This window comes from Lotus japonicus, chromosome 2, assembly GCF_012489685.1.
Source record: "Lotus japonicus ecotype B-129 chromosome 2, LjGifu_v1.2".
NCBI lineage: Eukaryota > Viridiplantae > Streptophyta > Magnoliopsida > Fabales > Fabaceae > Lotus > Lotus japonicus.
The window spans coordinates 70,093,284-70,114,818 of record NC_080042.1 but is presented as its reverse complement, the minus strand read 5'-3'; the positions used below and the strand labels follow the sequence as shown (position 1 = coordinate 70,114,818).

Genomic DNA, 21,535 nt, shown 5'->3' with positions numbered 1-21,535 from the left:
ATAAAATGTGGGATTGGAAAATGCTTCTATAAATTATGAAGCCAAAATCAACTCCGGAGAGCTCTTGTGAGTAGCTCTAGATGTCAGAATTGGTTCTAAGGAAGTAGAAGCGGATCCAAACATCCTAGAAGTTTTCGTGCACTATACGAAAACGGACAGCTGGAGCATGGATGACAACATCTGGAGCATAACCTAAAGTAGCAGCCAAATCCTCATTTAGAAATATAAACAAAATACAAATGCTGGACTTTAAATAATTTCAGACAAATTCAATTGGTCAACACTACAGAGGAGAAAAAAAGACTATGTAGTATCGAGGGACAATTTAATCACCTGAAAATTACACGATAAAAACAGTAAGAAACAGGTCTTTGAAGGAATCATAATTTAAAATACAACCATGGAATATATGTTCAGCTTCATTCTCCATAGATTGTGTTAGACTGTACAACTTAACATAAAGACAGAGATAAAAGTCCATCACTCGTCATCTTCATCATCTTCAACATCTTCAGCAGCTTCAACATCATCTCCAACGCCTTCAAGTAGTTTGTCAACATCCTCCCCTAGCTCAAGCAATCTAGCACTAAGTCTGTCCACCTTGCTTTGTTCTTGCCCGAGGCATACAAGCAGATCATTCAGTTCCCCTTCACTCTCCTTCTGAGCTTCTTCCCTTGCTTCAGCTTTTATCGCCTCCACATCTGGGAATGCTGAGTGCCCTTCTCTCTTCAGTGCTTTCACCTCGTTCTCCAGTTGGAGGTTGGAATGCTCAAGACTATTGTAGGCATCAGACAGACTCCTTAAATCGGCTTCCGTCTTTTCAGCTAAATTTCGATACATTATTGCCTCAGATTCAACTTTGGCCTTTTCTGCCTTGAGTGCCTCCAACCTTTGACATGCCTCATGAAAATCTCTACGGAGTGTCTCTATTTGGACTCTGTCTGAGCCCCCACTCCCTCTTTGCTCAGACTGGAAACTACTACCTGTCTTAGCCAGGTCCTCAGCCAAAGTAGCATTTCGAATAACAAGACCCTGAGATGATGAAAATTGAAAAGAATCGCCAAATCAAATACACATCAAGGATAGTCAAATCGCACATTCTATGTTGATATTAGTTTTAGTGCACAGGCTCCTATACTCATACTTCCTATTCTTGTAATGTGCTCTCCGTCACATCACATGCCCGATAAACAATTCAAAGTAGTAACTAATAATATACCAAGGCATTATCAGTAAATAATTAACTGTGAAAACCAACAGAAATAAACTTGATTTAGTGACCAAATCCTCAAAAATGTAAGTTGACAGAAGTACATCATAGTAAACACTTTACAAGAATGTTCATTTTAATCTTATCATGTATGCATACCATGTAAATCCAACTCCTAAAAAGTTCATAACCACAAAGCCTAAAAAGTTTTACTTCAGTAAATTTAACCTACTCCTTCCTACTTGCAACAAGGTAGACTAACTAAAGGAACAGATTGATGACTTATCCTCATAAGAATATTTTAAGAGGAACAATATGTGCAAATAATACCTTTATCTCAGAGCACTGCTTCTCAACAAAAGCTTTGAGCCGCTTTACATACTCACCATCACTTTCACCACTCTTCTGCTCTAATTCTGCCGGCACTACTGCCACCTTGGTTTTTGGATGACTATAAACCTCCACAATCTGCTCTCTAATATCTGCCTCTAGTCTTTTGACAAGATTCACAAAGTAAGAATCCAAGATTGAAGAGAGAACTGGATGATCCATATTTTTCTTTTCTGACATATCATTCTCATCTACATCTTCAATATCAGCCATGCTAGCAGCTGAAGATCTAGTGAATGATTTGTGGACCAGGGAAGATTCCACGTTGGCAAAAACAAAACTTTTCTGCATCTCATCAAATTTTAAAAAGTATGAACTAAGCCCAACTTTCTGACTTATAGTGTCAACGATAGCAGATGCATCTTTTCCACTTTCAGTGGATTTATTGTAGATCACACATTCACCCAGGACCACTGCTGCGAAACCCCTTATACACACTGTTTCTGACAAATTTGAAACTAGCTCAAGAAGATAAGTAAGGTGGGGTCGAGCATCCAGGAAGCAGTGCACAGCACTGGGGAAATCTGCTAGCCAGGTAATGAGTAATTTCAAGATAATGGCTTGAATATAAGAATTTCCAGATGTACTAGACTTTCCATCTTTGGATTTCATGGATGAAGCAAGGGCCAAACACTTCACCATTCGATGCATTAGTGGCTCTGGAGCTCCCAAAGACTGTGTGGGTGCCTCAATTTCAATTCGTAAAACCTGCAACATTTTTCAAAAGATTTAGACACACTGCAATTACTTTAAATGTCCTCACTTTTATACTTCACCCCCATTTGTAAGACTGTATTAATTGTTATATTAGCTGTATTTATCTTTGTTCCTTGGAAATGCGGAAACTAATCACTGCTTAGTCTTAAATTCTGGTTTGGAATCTTTGGATTCAGTTAGTATCCAACAGATTCAGTTGGGTTTTTAGTGCAAGATGTAATCTGCTACAGGATGTTCTATGCTTGGCTCATGCTCTATAACTGAGCTCATTTGCACATTTAAGATACAATAATCAGAATACCCTCTAGATTCTTCTCCATTCTCAACTTTTTTATACTGTTAATTTTTATCAACAATTGTCCTGTGAACATAAGTTTTAGACTTGTAGTATTCCTGCAGAAATAAGTGCATTGGCAGCATAAATAAAACCCAAGATGTAGTAAGCAAAATGCCCCACTAACTAATCAAGAAAATCCAGTCTTTGGCCCTGTATTTTAAAATATCAAAATGCTAAATGCATTGAAGAAATAAAAACTAACAATAGTATCACTAAGTTTCCATCCAATTATTAATCAAAGGAAAGAGCTAAGGACACAAGGATAAATATATTGCATAAATCAAAATGCAGAAATAACCCAGAGACCTATCAGGTATCAGCTCTATGACAAAGAATAAAAACTGTCAGATTTCTCAATTTTGAATAACCAAATGTGTGCCAAAGATATCATCTAATTAGTATGCATATTGTTAAGTTTATTTGCATAATTATTTATTAATTTTGTTGTCCTATCTTGCTAGGATAACATGATAATTTTCCTCTTTAATTGTAGTCCTGAATGCAAACTAATTTAACAGCTGCAATTTAAAAAGAAAAACCTTAAGAGTAGGAAGTGGAAATGAATATATCAATCCATTTATTATTAAAAAAATTGTCAAAAACAAATTATTGAAGTATAAAATTTAACCCCAATGGTCTTTAATCATAACCTCTGCTAAAACTGGTTCTAGAATAAAGTTAAGAATACAATGAAGTGGGGAATTATTTGCGTACCCTTTCCTTGCATTGGAGATTGTCCTTCAATATATGAGATAGAACACTGGCGGCTCTGCAACAAGTCTACATTTTTAATATGATGTTAGCCACATAATTCTCACACAAGAAGTATAAAGGCATGAAAATGGAATCCCATGGAACAGGTAAAAAGATAAAAGCACCATAGTTTAATTTCCAGTTTCCACCCAAAAATTTCCACTGGCATTAGATTGCAATACAAATCTGAAATGTAAGAAGAAAGTACCACCATACCTCAAGATCACCATCATTTTCACCAAAAGTAAGACCATGTAATAGCATGCTGTAAGAGAAACAATTGGCAATCTTTAAACTGATTGAAGATAGCATAATTAGAAGTCTGATAATTTAGGATACCAATACAAACAGGGATTTCTTGAATCAAAAAAGTTAAATCTCACATTTTAAAATATTATAAAAAAATTGCAATCATTGAACCACCAGTCCACCACCAACAAAACAAACCTTCCAAAAGACATATTGACATCCCCCTCAAGGAATGCATGATTCATGGAGTACGGCTGTGGAATCAGTGTAGATGCTAGCATAGATTGACCATCAGCATTTTTCTGATTTAGACAGGGTTTAAGAAAAATCAGGAATGAAATATGCAGTCAAAAGAATTATAGGGCACTAATGGTGATAGGGAATGCTTTTAAGGAATGAAGCAAGATTCAAGAAAGTACACATCACCAACCTCACAAAAGCTTTTGAAAACATAATCAGCTGCGATAAACTCTTGCATGCTAGAAGTTCTCAAAAGGATTCTAAGTATAGAATTCAGAGCAGGTTCATCTTGTGGTGCCTCCCCAAAAACTTTGCTAGCAAGCAGATCAAGATTCTTTGAATCACCAGCAATCAGATCACCAATACATCGCGTCGCCTTTCAAAGATGAGTTTAACAATATATAACTGAGCATCCCTTCATACTTTGTCATAATATAAATTTTTCTTACAAACTAAGCATTTCAGAAGCAAAAAGTGGAAATGACAGTAAGTTTAAAAGCGAAAATGCTCTTCTGAAATGTATGTGAATCAAAAGTGAAGCGGATGCATGGACTATATTGAAACCAAAGTGATAGAACCTGATTTTTACTGATAGAAAACCCTAATTCCCAATTGGAAACTAGGGAGAGATACAAGAGAAAGGGATACCAAACACCCTTCCAAGCCTAAGAGAGAACCACTTCTCTCTCTAACCCAATTCCTAAACTGAATAACAAGATACCCCTCACTCTCTAATGTCTGTTATTTATAGGCTACATGCCCCAATAACATTCTAACTAACTAACTAACCCCTAACCTTGAGTTCCTATCAATACCCCCCCCTGAAAATTCACCTTGTCCTCAAGGTGAAGGACAACAGTACAAGCAATCTAAAGGAGCAGCCTCACCACAGTTCCAATGGAGACAATCATAGCTTCCACCTGGATCCACAACCTAAAACAAAGAGTCCAAAAATAAACTCTCCTCCAAGTGACCCAAATTGGGTGAATGTCCAACTATCACCAATCTGTTGATGCCTCCAATTCCCATGTCTCCAACCCAAAACAGTGACCTCAGCACTTTGAGGATTCAAACTTGGGAACCCAGCAACTAATTCAGCAAAAACATTTAGTTGGCATGACCAAGAACTTGAGTGACCCTGTGTTAGAAATGGTGGAACAAAATAATTTCCACCCGGATCCCACTTCTCCTGTTCATTGCTCAGAACTGTAAACAACTCCACAGTTTCAGCAAAAGCTTGTAGATTACCTGAATCGTTTCCCCACAGCTGCTGTAAAATTCTTTGAGACTTTGTAACATGAAATCTGGCTCCCTGTTGTCCCTTGTAAATGGGTAAATTGGATTTTAACCCAAAAGCTGAAATGTTGGCCCAATATTCATCAAGGCCCAATTCCTTCCAACTGAGATTTGGGCTTGGCCATTTGGATTGCAAGTGACCTTGATCTCTGCCCTCTCCGTCCTTGCGCTGTGCCCGCGAGTGCCCATCCCCTCACAGCTTGACAGATCCAGCGGCGCCAAGTTACGGCCGCCATCACGCCACAACTCCGGCGGTTTCGCCGGTGGTGGAAGTGGCCGCGCCACCCTCCAACAAATCCATAGTGGACACAACTCTGCCCCTTCCAGTTTTGCAATATCCAGCGCACTACAAGGTGGATTCGGTGGTTTCGCCGGCGGACGAATCGCCTTCTCCGGCATCGAGAGATTCAAGACTAATGTCTTGGCCTCCAGAAAAGCTCGCCCTTCCTTCAATATCGCTGGTTCAACCTCTGTTTCAAGATCGAATCTCTGAATTGCCACCGCCATGGTTTCAAGATTCTCCGGCGACGCCTCTGCTTCAAAGGTTCGGTTCTTCTCTGCCATTGATGCAGATCCTGATTTCTTCTGCCACTCCTCCTCTGTTACTCGATTGTCCTCCCCTAGTTCAAGATTGAGTTACATCATCTCAGAAATGAAAACCCCCTCTGTTTCAGACGCTTGCTCATCCAACGTAGCGTCTCTCTCTTCTTCCGCCGTCGTCTCCGTTTCACCCTCTGTTCCAAGATTGGCTTTCTTAATCGCAGAGGTTGAGTCTTCTCCTGCTTCACGAGCTTGCCCAGCCACCGCTGGGGTCTCACTTCCCTTCAACAACGCCGCTGCCGCTGTTCGCTCCGCCTCGTTTGCCGCCTCTGATTCTTGCCTTTCTTGTTCCATCTTCTGCCTCCTCTCTTCAAGTTCCCTCCACTGAATCTTCATTGACTCTAGTTCCCTTCTGCTCTCAGCAAACTCCTTCTGCAATTCCTTGACAAGAGCAATTATCTCCCTCCTTTCCTCACGAGAGAATGAATCCACGAATCCTCTAGCCATGGATGCTGTTGCGGTTGAATCTTCTTGGCCAGGGCACCTGAATCGGTGCTCTGATACCAATGATAGAACCTGATTTTTACTGATAGAAAACCCTAATTCCCAATTGGAAACTAGGGAGAGATACAAGAGAAAGGGATACCAAACACCCTTCCCAGCCTAAGAGAGAACCACTTCTCTCTCTAACCCAATTCCTAAACTGAATAACAAGATACCCCTCACTCTCTAATGTCTGTTATTTATAGGCTACATGCCCCAATAACATTCTAACTAACTAACTAACTAACCCCTAACCTTGAGTTCCTATCAACAAAGTGCACTCTAGACTCTAGTTCAACAAATTTATCGACAAGACTTATTTTTACATAACTTTTCACAAGCGTAATGTACACAATGAAAAACAACAAGGTAGGCAAGAAAAGGAAGGCCATACCTTTACCACAAACACACACATGAAATTTAAATATAATCAGAACTATATTATATAGATTATTTAGTCCGAGATAAATACATCAATAAATTGTAAGAGGGGGAGCAAAGTTATCTTACCGCACAGCGAACTGCAACAGGTACCCATTGACTTTCAACACCTAATACCAACAAATGGTCCAATACCTTTTTCTACAACCAATTCCACAAAACAGATTATAAGATCACCAAAACCAGATTGGTATTTTCTGCAATCAACATGAGACTGTTCTTGACAAACCTGAACCAGGGCTGTCTTATTTGTCTGTTTATTCATATCTTTCCCAGGATCAGCCTCAGAACCTCCCTTTAGTAACAATTTAATGGTTTCTAACGTACTGAGTAGATTGATTGTCTACTGGCAAGATGTGCATAGCAAAAGTTAGCAATAAAGATTCACTAATAGCATATAAAAAGAAGGCTTAAATACTCTAAGGGTCCCTGAAATTGTGCCCCGTACGAAAATAAGTCCCTGAAAATTTTTTTTCCGATTCCAGATCCCTAAAATTGTTTTTTTAATCAGAATAAGTCCCTGCTCGTGGTTTAAGCCTATCTGGCATATTTTTTGCTGACTCAATATTTACACGTGGCTTTTTCTTTTATTTTTAAATACACATGGGATAAAAAAACTATTAAATTTAAATATAAAAAATTATTTACCTAATTAACCTAAATCTAATTAAACCCACTAATCATAAATCCCTAAATTCCCAAATCTAATATAATCAGAACTCAACCTAAGAGAAGGAAAGGAAAGTCGAAGAAGGAGAAAGAGAAGCAGAGGTAGAAGGTGAAGGAAGGGAGCTTCAGGTTTGAGAACCCCTAGCTTCTTCGCGACGGCGGCCGCCAATATGTGCGGTGGTGGCTCGGTGGTGCCACTGGCCCTTTGTCTCTTGTCTCAATCTCTTCTACTTCGCCTCTTTCGTGTTCTAGTTCGATTCTGGGTTTTTGGGGGTGGGGGTTGGTTCTAGATCGATTTCTGGGTCCTGATCTTTCTAGCTTCATAGAGTTGGGTTATCGCAGCTTTTTCTTCTCACTCTCATTGTGGGTTTTGTTACATTGTTGTTGCTGTTGGTGAAGGTTGTGGGTTGGCTGTGGGTTGATTTTCATGTTGTTGTTGGTGTTCATGTTGGTTGTGGATGAAGGGAGAGAGGGGGCTGGTGTTGTTGGATTGTTGGGTTTCTGGATTAGGGGAGATGCAGGGGGAGAGGGAGAAACTAGATTTCTGGGTTTTTGGGGGTGGGGGTTGGTTTTTGGGATTTTGGTGGTTGGGGGTGGGTTGTGATGAGGTTTTTGCAGTGGGGTTGAGGGTGGGGGTGGATGAATGATGAAGATGAAGAGGTTGAAGGTGATGAAGATGATGAAGATGAAAATTAATTCATGATGAAGATGAATAAGAATTACATAGTGAATAATAATTTGTTTTCTTCTGATTTATTTGTTTGGGATTAGGGATTAGGAATTAATTGATTTAGGGTTTAATTTTAAGATTTATTTGTTAATTATAATTGATTAACACATGTGTAACAAAAGAAAATTAAAAAATCCACTTGGAAATGATGATTGTGCAAAATAAGAGCCACATAAGCACATAACATGGGTAGGGACTTATTCTGATTAAAAAAACAATTTCAGGGATCCGGAATCGGAAAAAAAATTTTCAGGGACTTATTTTCGTACGGGGCACAATTTCAGGGACCTATAGAGTATTTAAGCCTAAAAAGAATAAAAAATTGAAAAAATCTAACCTTTTGTTGAGTAAAAGTATAAGAGTTTCCTCTCAACTTCAAAATTGATATCAATGAATCAAGTCCTATAGTCTCTCTTAGTAGTACCTGAAAAAGTGCATAATTGAAATCATTGCCAAGTTTAGAACTGAATAAACACAAGAGTCAACAAACCTGATTGGATGCAGTATTACGAAGCAAATTGTTCAACAACTCAAGGCAATCCTGCACAGTAACCAGAGAATTATTTAGACCAGAAGCAATATAAAGTATTAAGTATAATTATTCTCAAAATGATGCCAAAAGTTTGTCAACAATAAGCCTGCAATTTTCAATACCTAATGTAAACAAAAGATGATAAATCATACAAATTTGACAGCATATTAGTCATTTCTGCATCTTTTTTTCTATCCATCGTATTTTGATTCACCTTATCCAAATCGCAGAATCTAATTGTATGGTGCAAAAAAAATGTTCATAAAAATATGAGCGCATATTGATTGGCCAACATAATTTGTTTATTATAAGGCTTAATTGCAATATTTTGGTCTCTCTAGTTTGGATATTTTGTAATTTTGGTCCCATTAAATTATTTCAAGCTAACTGTAAACCTATACTTTTAGAATTAAGCAACTTTGGTCACTTTATCAATTTTCATATACAAAAAAACCTTAAATATTAATTCTCTAGTTCAACTATTGTGGGATTTAAGATGAATTTGGGATATAATATAAATTTGAAAGTCTAAGAGTCGGAAATTTAGTGAAAATTCAATAAAATTTGAAGGATTATATAAAATGTGAGATTGGGGTTTAAATAGGTTAAAATAAATATTTTGGTTGGTGGGGTTTTAAATCAAATCAATTAATTTGTAAAGATTTCACTTAGAAAATTAAAATTTGAGAGTTTCAAGTAGAATGAAAGTGATTGGGGACTTAATTGTAACAATTTAAAAATTGAGGGACTAAATTTGCTGAAAATATTATATGGGGACCAAAGGGACTAAAAGTTTAATTAAGCCTTGTTTTAGATATTGTCATATTGGAGCAGGTATGCTCTCTGAAAGACTAACCAACAATACTAGTATACTAAGAATAGCCTCCCGTCAACATGCTTTTATTATATTTTAAAAATAGCTTATATGTTGTTCGTAAACATAGGACAAGTACACCATAATAATGGAGTAATATCTTACATAATATAGCTCATAAAGCAAGTTGAATGAAGTAAAGTAATAATGTAACCATGTCGCACCTGTACAACGACACCACCATCTGAGTTTCCCTCCTCTCTTATGATACTGAAAATCTTCTCAAATGCACCTTCAAAGACGACAATCTTTTGAATCTCCTATAATCATTAAATTTATTCAGATAACAAAATTTTGCCAACTAACAAAAAAAAAAGTTAGTGAAGTAAAGGGAAAAAAATACTCAGAGCAAAATGATTACCTCAGCTTCACGGGTAAGATGAGTAAGAAGCAATAAGGCCTCGTTCCTTATTACCTAGAAGGTAAAACTTGATCAATATCCAAGGAATAATAACAGCCAAGTATGAACAAGTAATTATAAGTGGAAAGGTTAAACAAGTATATTTTGTATAGACATGTGACAAAAATCAATTATTAAGATTGAAAAGATTGCTGAGATTATTTTAGAATCTACAAGTCTTGTACCTCACGATCCATAAGCATGTCCATTAACCGAGTTATACCACGAGGGATAGTCAATATAGCTTCCTGTAACCTGAAGAGGTAGTCAGCAAGGGTGCTTTGATTTAAAATTTTCAGGAATCAAACCAACATAGAGACTATAAAACTAATACCTCTGTGGAGAATTAGTGAGAAGGGCAGTCAATATTTGTAGAGTATAATATCGTACATAGAAATCATCCTCTTCCTGTCAAAGTATCCCAAAGAAAAAATTACAAACGAAAATATTGTGATTTAAATAGATAAGCCAAGAAGGCTAGGAAACTTCCAGTGATATAATTCAGAAGTCAGAACACACCCCATGATTTTAGAAAATATATTCTTACCAGCAAACTTAGAAGAAGAGAGATACTTCCTGCTTCTCTAGAAAGTAAATCAGTATTCATCAAATCTGGTTGAACTTCATTACTTGACCCTTTTGCACGATTAATAGGAGTCAATGCACTAACAAGAGTTTCTAGGGCTCCACGAACCTGTATGAATAAAAAATCCAATAAACAAACTGTTGAGACTTTATACATTATAAAAAGCATACGGTACAATACAACTATATGGAGAGAAATCCATCTAAGAAACAAGGGTTGGTGGAGAAACAAGGAATGAAGCAAGACTGTAATATTGAACTGTTTTCATTTAACATCCATAAATGGGGAAAAAATCAGAATCTAACTGAACCACTCTCATCAACAAAGGAGAACAGCAAAGCCTACACATCCTACCCAACACAGTGAGTTGATGGTTGGAGTGTTGCATTGGTGTCTAAAGTATCTTCAAAAAATAACTTTATCAAATAAAATTAAAGGCCAGTGCTGCAAAGAATATCATAGAACTCATGCATGGAACTATGGAAGACAAATATATTTTAGAACATAAAAGGTCCACGATTAGTAAACTGAAGAAGCTCTAATTTAAATACAGAAAATTCAGATACGAAATGAGTCAGGAAATTCCTTTAAAATACAACACATGAATGTAAAATTTGACCATAATACCAATTTGGCACGTAAGAAGATAGTCCTAAAGTGAAGACTGTATTCAATTCCAGATTCAATATGGTAAACTGGAACGGTTGAAAATCAAGTTCTCACATTTCACTGTCAATTTTTTTTGTTTTCCCTTCTAATATCTTCTTATAAAAGATGAATTTGATGATCGGAATCCTTGAGTAACACAAGAAACAGCAAAAATAAGTAGACAGTAGACATGAAAGGGAAGAATGCTTTCCCACCATCTCAACATCATCACGTTCTTCCTTAAGGACGCTTAACATTATAGGAAAGCCTGCAAAGATGTATTAAAATTTTCAATTAAACAAGAGAGAAAAACTCAACCAATTAGTTTGAGAGACAGGATGTACCCATTGCCCCGAATGCTAACTGGAAAGGTTGACTTTCTGCGACAACAGCTTGAAGCTCAATAATAGCATTTCTCCTGTCCTCTGGTAGTTTACCATTGCTTATCCGGTCAAGCAAGCGCTCAACGTAGCTATTGAGACAATTCAAAGAGAATGATGCGCTAAGTATAAGGTATTCCAGTCTATATAGTATTTAGCTCAAGCCACGGATGATCAAAACTCAAAAGAAAAGAAACAAAAAATCTCCACTGAGATAATTGAAAACTATAAAACACTGCCAAGGAACAACTTTCGAATTCAAAATAGTCAGCCAAGGAACAACTTTAGAAAACTGAAAAATAATATCCAAGGCAGCAGATCAAATTCAACAAGCAATGGAAATTAATTTCAACAAAAAAAAAATAGTTCAGATCAACTGGCACCCACCAGCAAGGGACAATGAAAATAATCCAAAAAAAAATCTATACCCACCATAATTTGGATATCAATAGACCAAGACCATTAGCACTCCTAATTATACTGAAGCAGGAATGCAGGATTACTAAAACCTAAAATGCATGGCTAACCAAGCTAATATACTTAAATTAAGGGTTCTTCTACAAATAATTTTAACTAAACATACAGAGTACCGCCAAAAACCTGGCACAATTCATGAACTAAAAGCACAGCAACCATTGAAAGAGACAAGCAGAGACGTGCAATATAACGTAAAAAAAGAATCTTAAGAACATTATTTAAAAACAAAACAAAAACACCTCACCTATCTTCATTTGAAGAATTCTCATTGCCAAAAACAAGCCCCACAACCCCCTGCACACAAAAATCACAAAAGATCATTATTTTATAAACAAGAATTAATTTCCATAACCTCGAGTTGCTTGCATTAAGACTGAGATAAACATATAAAGTTACAAAATTTACGAAATTAATCTGAACCAAAAAAAAACAGTTAGAGTCAAAATTTACCTTGTAACCAGACATCAAATCCATCTTCATAGCTCAGGAGTGTACAGAATCCTTGAAAAGAAACCAAAAATCAACAAATCAGATTCAATTGACAATGATCCTAATCGAAATATAGCTCTTTGATTGGGGATTGAGAAATTGTAAGAACCCTAGAAATTAGAGATGAATGGAAGAAATTTAGGTACCTTGTAGTTTTGGAATTGAAATTGATGGTTTGTTTGAGTAGAGAACGTGGTCTCAGCTTCGAATCAGAAGAGAAGGCTTGGTTGTGTGCATAAACTTGGTTATGTTGACAAAACACTTGTCATTATGATTGCAGAGAGAGATCACACACATGACACAGTAACTGTCAAATGCATATTGTTTGGGTTTCAAATTGGGCTTTTTCTGTGAAATAAGCCCATGGGCTTTACTGGAGGGTGAAGCTCTATTAGTTTTGGTCAAGAGAGAAATTGCTAACATTATGCTAAAGAAGTCAAGATGTAATTGAGTTTCAAAAAATGATTTATTGGAGGTAGAGGCGAAATCTATTATGGACTTGTTTTACCATGGTCTTAAGTGGATACTTACTGTTCGCGAGTGAGCAGAGGCTCGGCGACCGCGTCTTCTTCGGGTTCTCCTATGGTGAGAGAGATGAAATGAGATTGAGGGTTGAGGTTGAAGAAAATATATTTTGGTAAATTCTTTGGTTTGATTGTTATTTAATTTGAAATTTTTTAATTAGATAGTCCATCATGGTTCCTAATTTTACAAAACTATCAAATTCATGTAGCGGTTCATTGTGGACCATTATTTTAACTGATCCACCTTAGACGTCAGCGGACGTAGAGGTGTCAAATTGGTTAATGGTTTATGACCTGCACTTTTATAACTCACTTCAAGTGGGGGCTTTTTCAATCTTGAGTTCTTCTTGACCAACAACTCACTCATTGAATTAAATTAACTAATCAGACTTTATTATTTTTTAATCTACATGAGTTCCTTTATACCAATCTTTTTTCTCCTCTCTCCCACCTCTTTCCCATCTCATCCTATTAGGATAATCGGGTGGTGCATGTAGAAAAATGGGTCATGGTAAAAGAAATCTCCTCTATTTTGATATTTACCAAGTCAATAAAAGATGAGCTCCCCACAAATGGAACCACGGGCTTTATGATAAGTTTTTGGACCTCGATTTAACCCTCTTGAAAAGATAAACAATATTAAAATATATATATATATATATATATATATACCAATTATATTTCTCATTTTACTCTCCTCTATTTTTATCTTTCTTGATGTGGAGTGGAATTGGGATATGAATATAATATTTTCCAAAGGAGAGGTGTTATACTACACCACAAATATAATGAACGAATGAGACGAACCATTATTAAATCTTGTAGCAGGGGAAATCTATGGTAACAATGATTGAAATTTAAGTTTGTAACTAGATATAATACCCGTGCGATGCACGGATTTATTTACAATTTTTTAACATTACAAAAAATTATTATACTTTAAAGGAATATTAAAAAAAATTAATTAGAAGTATTATAAAAATCTGGAGACAATTTAAAGTCTTCTTTGTGTGAATAAATACATACTCAAATTTAATAATTTATTTTAATAATTAGTATTGAATTATTTTTAATAATTAATTTATTTTTTAAATTAAAAAATTTATGTAAGTTTGAAATATTTTATCAAATAAGTTATAATAATAACAACATATTTAAGTTAAAAAAAAAACAACATATTTTAAAATATAAATAACGTAAATTTTTTGTTTGTAATTAGCTTCCTCCTTGTTAAGTTATTTTCACTAATATATAATAGATCAAAAAATATATAATTTTTTCCAAATAATACACAAACACCTTATTGCGAAAATTTTAATTTTAAAATTATTTTGTCTAAATCATTTATTAATAATTAATATTAATTCTCGGTATTTGTTCATATATGAAAACATTACCTAGTTTCATTTTATGAGTGTCTAATTTGTTTATATAGGAAAATTTAGTTTTTTATCATTAAAGATAGGGAGTAAGCAATATGAAAAATGAAAAAGTCATGAGTTTTTTAAAGAGTTAAACAAGGGGTCTTCATTTCTACTATTGTATTTAATGCTACGGTTCAAGTCTCATTTACGTATGTATTAAAGAAGATATATATTGATTTCAAATATTTTTTCTTAATGATTTTTATTAATAAATATTATTTTTACTTAATTAATCTAATTTTTAATACTGTTTACATATAAATATATTTATATGTTTTGTTTAAAAAATATATAAATTTTTCTCAATTTATTATTAATAATTAAAGTTATAACTATTTTTAATTAATACTTAAAAAATTATTTTTTTATGAGAACCTCAAAAGTTGGTAACAAATTATTTTTAATTTATGACTTTGAAGTCATTCTTAATGTGTTTAATGCTCTTATTGATAATGTGATTAATGCTATTTTTTCAAGTCTCCTTTACATATATATATATATAGATGTGATGGCATAAACCATCAAAATTAATTCTTTCAAATTCTTTAGAGAATATGTAATGCCAAATGTCATTTTCCCTTTTCCTTATTTTTTCTTTGGCGGGGTTTTCACTTTTTTTTGGTCTCGTACAAGGAATTTTGATAGTTCCTTGCTTAATAGATGATTTACACGTGATTCAAACTTGTATTATCATTTTTATCATTTTATGGGGTCTAATTTATCTACCATTCAACTAATACATTGTTAATTATTCTCTTTCTACACCATCCAACTTTTATTACTTTCTAAAATACCCTTAAAAAAGTGTGAGGTACAAGCGAAATTGAAATGAAGTTGAAATTTAAATTGGAATATTTTTCAGAAGTTTTAAAGTTTCTTTTTTTTTTGCTACACTGGAAAACTAACAACAATAAATGAAAACTAAGGAATAGCCAAACGATCTCTCAAAATGAGGATCTCTAACGCCGACGGCCGAGCTTCAAGAACACCGATTGCCATAGACGGAGACGATGCACCCTTCTTAGCTAGCCAGTCCGCGGGCTGATTACAATCTCTATTGATTGCAATAAGAGTCAAATTCCAACTTCTCATCCTCAGCTCATGAATTTCACGCAAAACAGGGATGAAGATCCAGGTTTCCTGATCATCCAACACCCGGAGGAGCTCGCGGCAATCCACGTTGCAAATGACATCTCTATACCCTCGGTCCCAAGCTATCTGTAATCCAAGCATTAGAGCCCTAGAAGTTTTAAAGTTTCTGAAAACAAACATCGGACTGTAAATTTAAAGGTTCTGCAAATTATTTATGAAAAAATAGTTGTTAGCTTGTTTTCTTTGATTATTTTAACTATCATTTTCATAATTTCAGTTTTTTTTTTTGAAACTGGAAAATTTATTAAAAAGAGCTTAAATAGTCATAGAGACAGTTACATCAGAAACAACCAAACGAGCATAATCCGGCGGAACCTTCTCTATCCAAACATAGTTGGGGTACTAATTCTATAGTGTAATAATTTAAAGTAGTGGTTTTTTTTTTTAATAAGAGAAATAGACAATAATTACAACTGCAAGAAAGTCAATATGAACACATTAATATAATAGAGAGTCTAACTATCCTAGCATGCATCGTCTATGTGTGGTCGCCTTGACCTTGAATTCTCCATCAACCAAGTACAACCAATTCGTACTCTAAGCCCCTAAAGTGGATCAACGCTGGATGTGTGCCAATAGTAGATATGACCTTAAAATGAGTTGTAAATACCTGAATTGGCATATCACCCTCTCCCACAAATGAGGTGCATAAAAGAAGCACATATGATATATTCGAAGTATATTTGTTTGGTTCAGATTGAAGATAAAGTGAACCAATTTAACTAAACAAATCTGCATCGACTACATTGTTTTAGTTTGGATCATTAGGTCGTTGTCTTTTTAAATCAATCAACACCCCTATAATGGGTAGTAAAGGTAGAGGAATATGGGGTGAGGTAGGGATTGAGGTAGTTTAAGCATTTCAAAATAAACAAGTTTTTTTGTTAAAGTGGTATATGTTTGATTTTCTTTAAATAAAATTTTGAATATAAATTTTGTTTATGGAAGAAACTCTCACTAACAGAACTAACTTCACTAGAATGTAAATGTTGCCGATATGAATAGATCAAAAAATTGATGGTGTAGGGAGAGGGTTTACGGGTATTAAGAGTTTTTCCCTTCAAATTTGAACGTAAAAATAAGTCAAATTCATATTTTAAGCCTGTTCCATACTTCCACTACTAAAGACAATTCCACTGCGCTTGTTTGTGTAGTTGTGCCTTGTTGGCATGGTGTCGTGTCAACAGCTGCCATTTTCATCCAATGCTACCTAGTTCTCTCAGAACAAACCTTGACACTGCCTTTGGGTTTCGATTTTTTCAATGTTTTGGCCTATAATCATGTGAGTGTGACACAGAACAAACAAGTTTACATAAGCACAAAAATAACATATATTAATAAACAAATTGTATATTACTACTACTTACTACTATTATTTACTTATATACATTACTCAAAGTTCCCGGAAGACAAGAAAATAGGGACACCAAACGGCTATAAATGTAACTGACGTTACACTACAATGCTAAGGCTAGGGAAACTCACACAGTCATAGCTACAAAGGTTGTAGGCTAGCTTTACAAAAAAAAAAAATACTGCAATTTGCTATTCATATTCTTAGTGATAACTGGTTGATACTTTAGTGGGAGCAGAGAGGAACAAAGAAGAAACTGCAACCCAATTATTGTTGTTCTTCATCATGTCAGAGGGATATTATAACTCCAAGAAGACTGATGACATATGTGGGGATGTTTGTAGCCAGGTACTTCTTTTCTTTTCTTTCTCTATTTTCCCAAATTGGGTTTTTTCTTTATGTCTGGTTTGTTTCTACTTGGTTGTAAATTTGGTTGTTCTTTAAAGTTGTGTTGTCCATGCTAAAATGGGAACTTGAAACATATTGGGTTTCATCAGTGATGATCACTTACTTTTCAATGCTTCTCTCAGTTTATTCCTGCTTATCTCATCCCTGTGGTTATACAGATATCAAATATGATTCATTTGTGTATGTTGATGGGTCTATGCTTTTTATTAGTGGGCTATAGTTTCAATCCTTTGTAGATACGTAATTTCTCTATGGTTGTCTAGTTTTTTAACATCTGAAGTGTAGCTTTTCTATCTAGCTCTTGAATTGTGAATTTCATTTCAGCTTTCAATGTTTTATTACCCTTTCTGTCTCTCTCTCTCTCTCTACCCTCTACTTCACTTGGTTTCCCTTTGCTCAGGGAATCCAGAATTTGGATTTTGTGCAGTCAGGGAAATCCTAATTTCTTCCTGAATCTGAGTTGTTTGATTTCTCAAGTTTTGAAATTTGTCCGATCTTGATGAAACATATGAATCGTGTGATCTTTGATCGAATGGTTCAGATTCAGTGATGATATGAATTCAGGATTGACCTGACAGCTATTTGAGCTAGGAAATGAAGAAACATGTGCCTTTCATAATTGTGTAATTTTAGAATTTTTTGTTGTTGTGGTATATCGTTTTCAACTCCATTTTCTGTAGTTGCTTTAAATCATATTTTCATGAGAAGATGACATGGTACAAGCTTGTGTTTTTGAACTACTCATCACTCAGCAGCATGATACTTTTGGTCATTAAATTATCCATGAAACCTAAAGAATTTTTGTTTTCAATGTAGCAGGGAACTAGTGCAGCTTTGAGCATGTCAAGAAGACTCCGGTGCATTTTCCGAGGGTTGGACATCAAGACCTTCATATTTTTGTTCATGGTTATCCCAACAGGCATCATCTTTGTTTATTTTCATGGCCAGAAAATCTCATACTTTCTGAGACCACTATGGGAATCTCCTCCAAAACCCTTCCATGAAATCCCTCACTATTACCATGAGAATGTCTCAATGGAAACTCTATGCAGTCTTCACGGTTGGGGAATTCGCGAATCACCTAGGCGCGTCTTTGATGCTGTTTTGTTTAGCAATGAAGTTGACATTCTTACTCTTCGTTGGAAAGAACTGCATCCATATGTGACACACTATGTAATCCTTGAATCAAACTCAACATTCACAGGATTGTCTAAACCTTTGGTTTTCGCAAGCAATCGGGACAATTTTAAGTTTGTCAAGTCTCGCCTGACATACGGGGTGATTGGGGGAGGATCTAGGAAAGGGGAGAATCCTTTTGTTGAAGAGGCGTATCAAAGAGTCGTCCTGGACCGGCTTCTGGAGAAAGCCGGAATAGAAGATGATGATCTCTTGATAATGTCTGATGTTGATGAGATTCCTAGTGCACACACAATTAACCTCTTGAGGTGGTGCAGTGACATCCCTGATGTTCTTCATCTTCAGCTGAAGAACTACTTGTACTCTTTTGAGTTTTTTCTTGACAATCAAAGTTGGAGAGCTTCAATTCATAGATACCGAACCGGCAAGACGCGCTACGCGCACTACAGGCAGGGTGATGTGTTGTTGTCAGATGCTGGCTGGCATTGTAGCTTCTGTTTCCGCCGTGTAAGTGAATTCGTATTCAAGATGAAGGCTTACAGCCATTATGATCGGGTGCGGTTCGCTCATTACTTGAACCATGACAGGATTCAGGATGTGATATGCAAAGGAAGTGACCTGTTTGACATGCTTCCTGAAGAGTATACATTTAAGGAGATTATTGGGAAGATGGGACCTATTCCTCATTCTTACTCAGCAGTGCATCTTCCATCATACTTGTTGAATAATGCAGAGAGATACAAGTACTTGTTGCCTGGTAACTGCAGAAGAGAAAGTAGCTGAGCTTTTGAATATGAGATCTATTGATTTTGGGCATAACACCAAAAATAGCAACATTGAATGAACTATAGCTGTGGTGTGGTCATGTACAAACACACATTATACCAAGCAAATGGTGACCCGTTTTTGGAGGGAAGAGCCTGAATGGAATCTTGGAGTTTGACATAGACATGTGAGAATCTTGAGTGAGAAGCTTCTTGTGAGGGAAAGTGTTCAGCTTTTAACAAGTTTTTGCACATTCTCTTTTGGACATGCATAAATCTCAAGTTGCTCTCAATATAGTTGCAAGAAATTCCCAGCATTTACGTATGGGAATTTGGATTTCTTGGACTAAGTTATACACATACTCTGACGGCTTAGGTTGTGAACTTGAACATCTCTAGTTTTAGCTACTTCTTTACAACATTTTGATATTCAACTTTGATTCATCTTCTTGTTTTTTTTTTTCACAAAAATGTTTCAACTAGGGTTTTAAATTGTGGTTGTTGTTGTGTTGCGGAATTGCGGACAAATGCGGGTTGAGCGATTGCAATTGCGGCCGTGATGCCTATTCAAGGAGTCGGAAATCCTTTATGGTGCGATCGTAATTGTGGTTGTGGACCGCAATTTAAAACTATGATTATAACCATTGATATTGTGATTTCACAGAAAATTAATTTTCTGCCACAATTGTACACAGTTTTGCAACAATATATTTTATGGGTAAAGTATTTAATTGTTAATTTTGCACATGACTTGTATTTTAAGTGGACTGTGTTGACTTGTGCCACAACGGTCGGATCTTTTTCAGGGCCAATTCACGGACAGCTTTTTGGTGTCCAGACACTCATTTTGTGGTGATTAAAGACTTTCCCAAAGGGGAAACTTGATATAATACGTTTTGTGACTTTCTGAAACCGCCAATAGAGATGTTACAGTGTGATTTTTACTGTAGCGTGGTTCACCAATCATTTTAACCTTTTTCCTAGAAATTGAGTGTTTTTATTCATTATCAAAGACTTGAAGGAACCAAATATTGTAGTTTTTTTTTTTTTGGTATGAAATATTGTAGTTTTGAGTTGAGGACTAATCTGAGTCCCCACCACCCAAGACTAAAGAGCCCGTCTTAAAAATTGGGAACTCCACTAAGTTGTCTCATTCTTCAACGATCAAGATCATTACACAATTGACTCTTCAAAGTTTTCATCTTGTGTTTCATAATGCTGAACTAGTCATTTTCCTCAACATTGTTGTTAAGAGTCTAGCGCATCATGCTTGTTGTGGGCATTTAACACTTGACACTATTGGTCCTTTTGTAGTTTGTGTCTTACACTTATTTTCTATCACTCCTCTTCTTTATAGTCTCAACATGCATTCACGGTCCAGCCCCCCACCAATAAATTTTGGTGGAATATTATTTTCAGACTCTCAAACGAAATCCGTCCTCCTCAAGCTTTTAACAATATGGGGCTGTGATTTGTCATTATGTGCAACTATCTCCACTATATATAAAAAAATAAAAAAGGCTTTCTACATATTTTATTGTCCAAAACAACGATTACTAGCAGCTGCAGCTAAGAAAGAAACTTCATAAAAATCAAAATATGAGGAAATAGATATGCTAGATACTTTTTTCCTATGGATAAAATTTCTAATTGATATAAGAAGCACGCCATAAAGATCAATTAACATTTGAGTACCCCGACTCGATCAGAGTCAATCACATTCCATAATCCTAAATGATAAGAGTGCATCATAGACACTTCAGAATTGTCTTTCCATTCTTGGCAAATTCTGCTGTAGAATATCATTATGTGCCTAGAACTTCTGAAATGGAAGACTTTTCTAGAGCAGACCAGACTTGAGTTAATTAGACTTCATGGCTACATATAAATATATACATCATATGCTCATTTGCATTGCATCTATGCAACAAGCACATTCATATTGTGGGTTTTATTTAATATAGTCAGAAAAAGATACATATTTGCCCCTGACAAAAAATGCATTAAAAATCATTCCTATTTGTTTAATGCTTGTCTGTGTTTCTTCTCATAGCCTCTAAGACCTGCCCAAGTAGAGCTACCATTTAGCAAGACTAGGATTCGATTGACATGTGTGACTTATAGTATGTTTGGATGAGCTTCTTTTTTATCAGAAACAATTCTAAAACTCAAAAACTATCTAGAAATGGTTCTGCTCTAGAAATGGTTCTCTCTAAAAGTCTCTATAGAAGGTTTTCCAAACATGCACTTAACATTGGACATATCTTACGT

General features: G+C 35.5%; 2 protein-coding genes across 3 annotated transcripts; one reads left to right on the top strand and one right to left on the bottom strand.

Annotated features, from left to right (window-relative positions):
• Window positions 1–215: 215 nt before the first annotated feature.
• On the bottom strand, window positions 216–12,802 carry LOC130739176 (golgin candidate 6). The gene is made up of 20 exons (XM_057591410.1): window positions 12,648–12,802; window positions 12,463–12,513; window positions 12,257–12,306; window positions 11,500–11,627; window positions 11,371–11,423; window positions 10,469–10,615; window positions 10,256–10,329; window positions 10,107–10,176; window positions 9,883–9,936; window positions 9,686–9,781; window positions 8,606–8,656; window positions 8,453–8,539; window positions 6,946–7,059; window positions 6,786–6,857; window positions 4,087–4,272; window positions 3,855–3,958; window positions 3,624–3,672; window positions 3,369–3,434; window positions 1,541–2,308; window positions 216–1,032 (listed from the first exon to the last, which is right to left on the bottom strand). Exons 2-20 carry the CDS (start codon window positions 12,490–12,492, stop codon window positions 481–483), a joined length of 2,751 nt encoding a protein of 916 aa, XP_057447393.1. The 5' UTR covers window positions 12,493–12,513; window positions 12,648–12,802; the 3' UTR covers window positions 216–480.
• A 4,254-nt stretch (window positions 12,803–17,056) lies between these two features.
• LOC130739175 (uncharacterized) lies at window positions 17,057–19,483 on the top strand. Of its 2 annotated transcripts, none has more exons than XM_057591409.1 (2): window positions 17,057–17,303; window positions 18,183–19,483. In XM_057591409.1, exons 1-2 carry the CDS (start codon window positions 17,241–17,243, stop codon window positions 19,281–19,283), a joined length of 1,164 nt encoding a protein of 387 aa, XP_057447392.1. In that variant the 5' UTR covers window positions 17,057–17,240; the 3' UTR covers window positions 19,284–19,483. The 2 variants fall into 2 exon arrangements, with proteins under 2 accessions (XP_057447392.1, XP_057447390.1); XM_057591407.1 differs by having other exon boundaries at window positions 18,180–19,483.
• The last annotated feature ends 2,052 nt before the right edge of the window (window positions 19,484–21,535 follow it).

Bases quoted from the DNA above. Each gene is read 5' to 3' on its own strand.
- LOC130739175 (XM_057591407.1), top strand. From the start codon at position 17,241: ATGTCAGAGGGATATTATAACTCCAAGAAGACTGATGACATATGTGGG. The intron at 17,304-18,179 runs GTACTTCTTTTC...TTTTCAATGTAG, and splicing joins GTGGGGATGTTTGTAGCCAG to CAGGGAACTAGTGCAGCTTT.
- LOC130739176 (XM_057591410.1), bottom strand. From the start codon at position 12,492: ATGAAGATGGATTTGATGTCTGGTTACAAG. The intron at 9,937-10,106 runs GTACAAGACTTG...TTTACCTTCTAG, and splicing joins ACATGCTTATGGATCGTGAG to GTAATAAGGAACGAGGCCTT. The intron at 6,858-6,945 runs GTTTGTCAAGAA...AATTGGTTGTAG, and splicing joins ATAAGACAGCCCTGGTTCAG to AAAAAGGTATTGGACCATTT.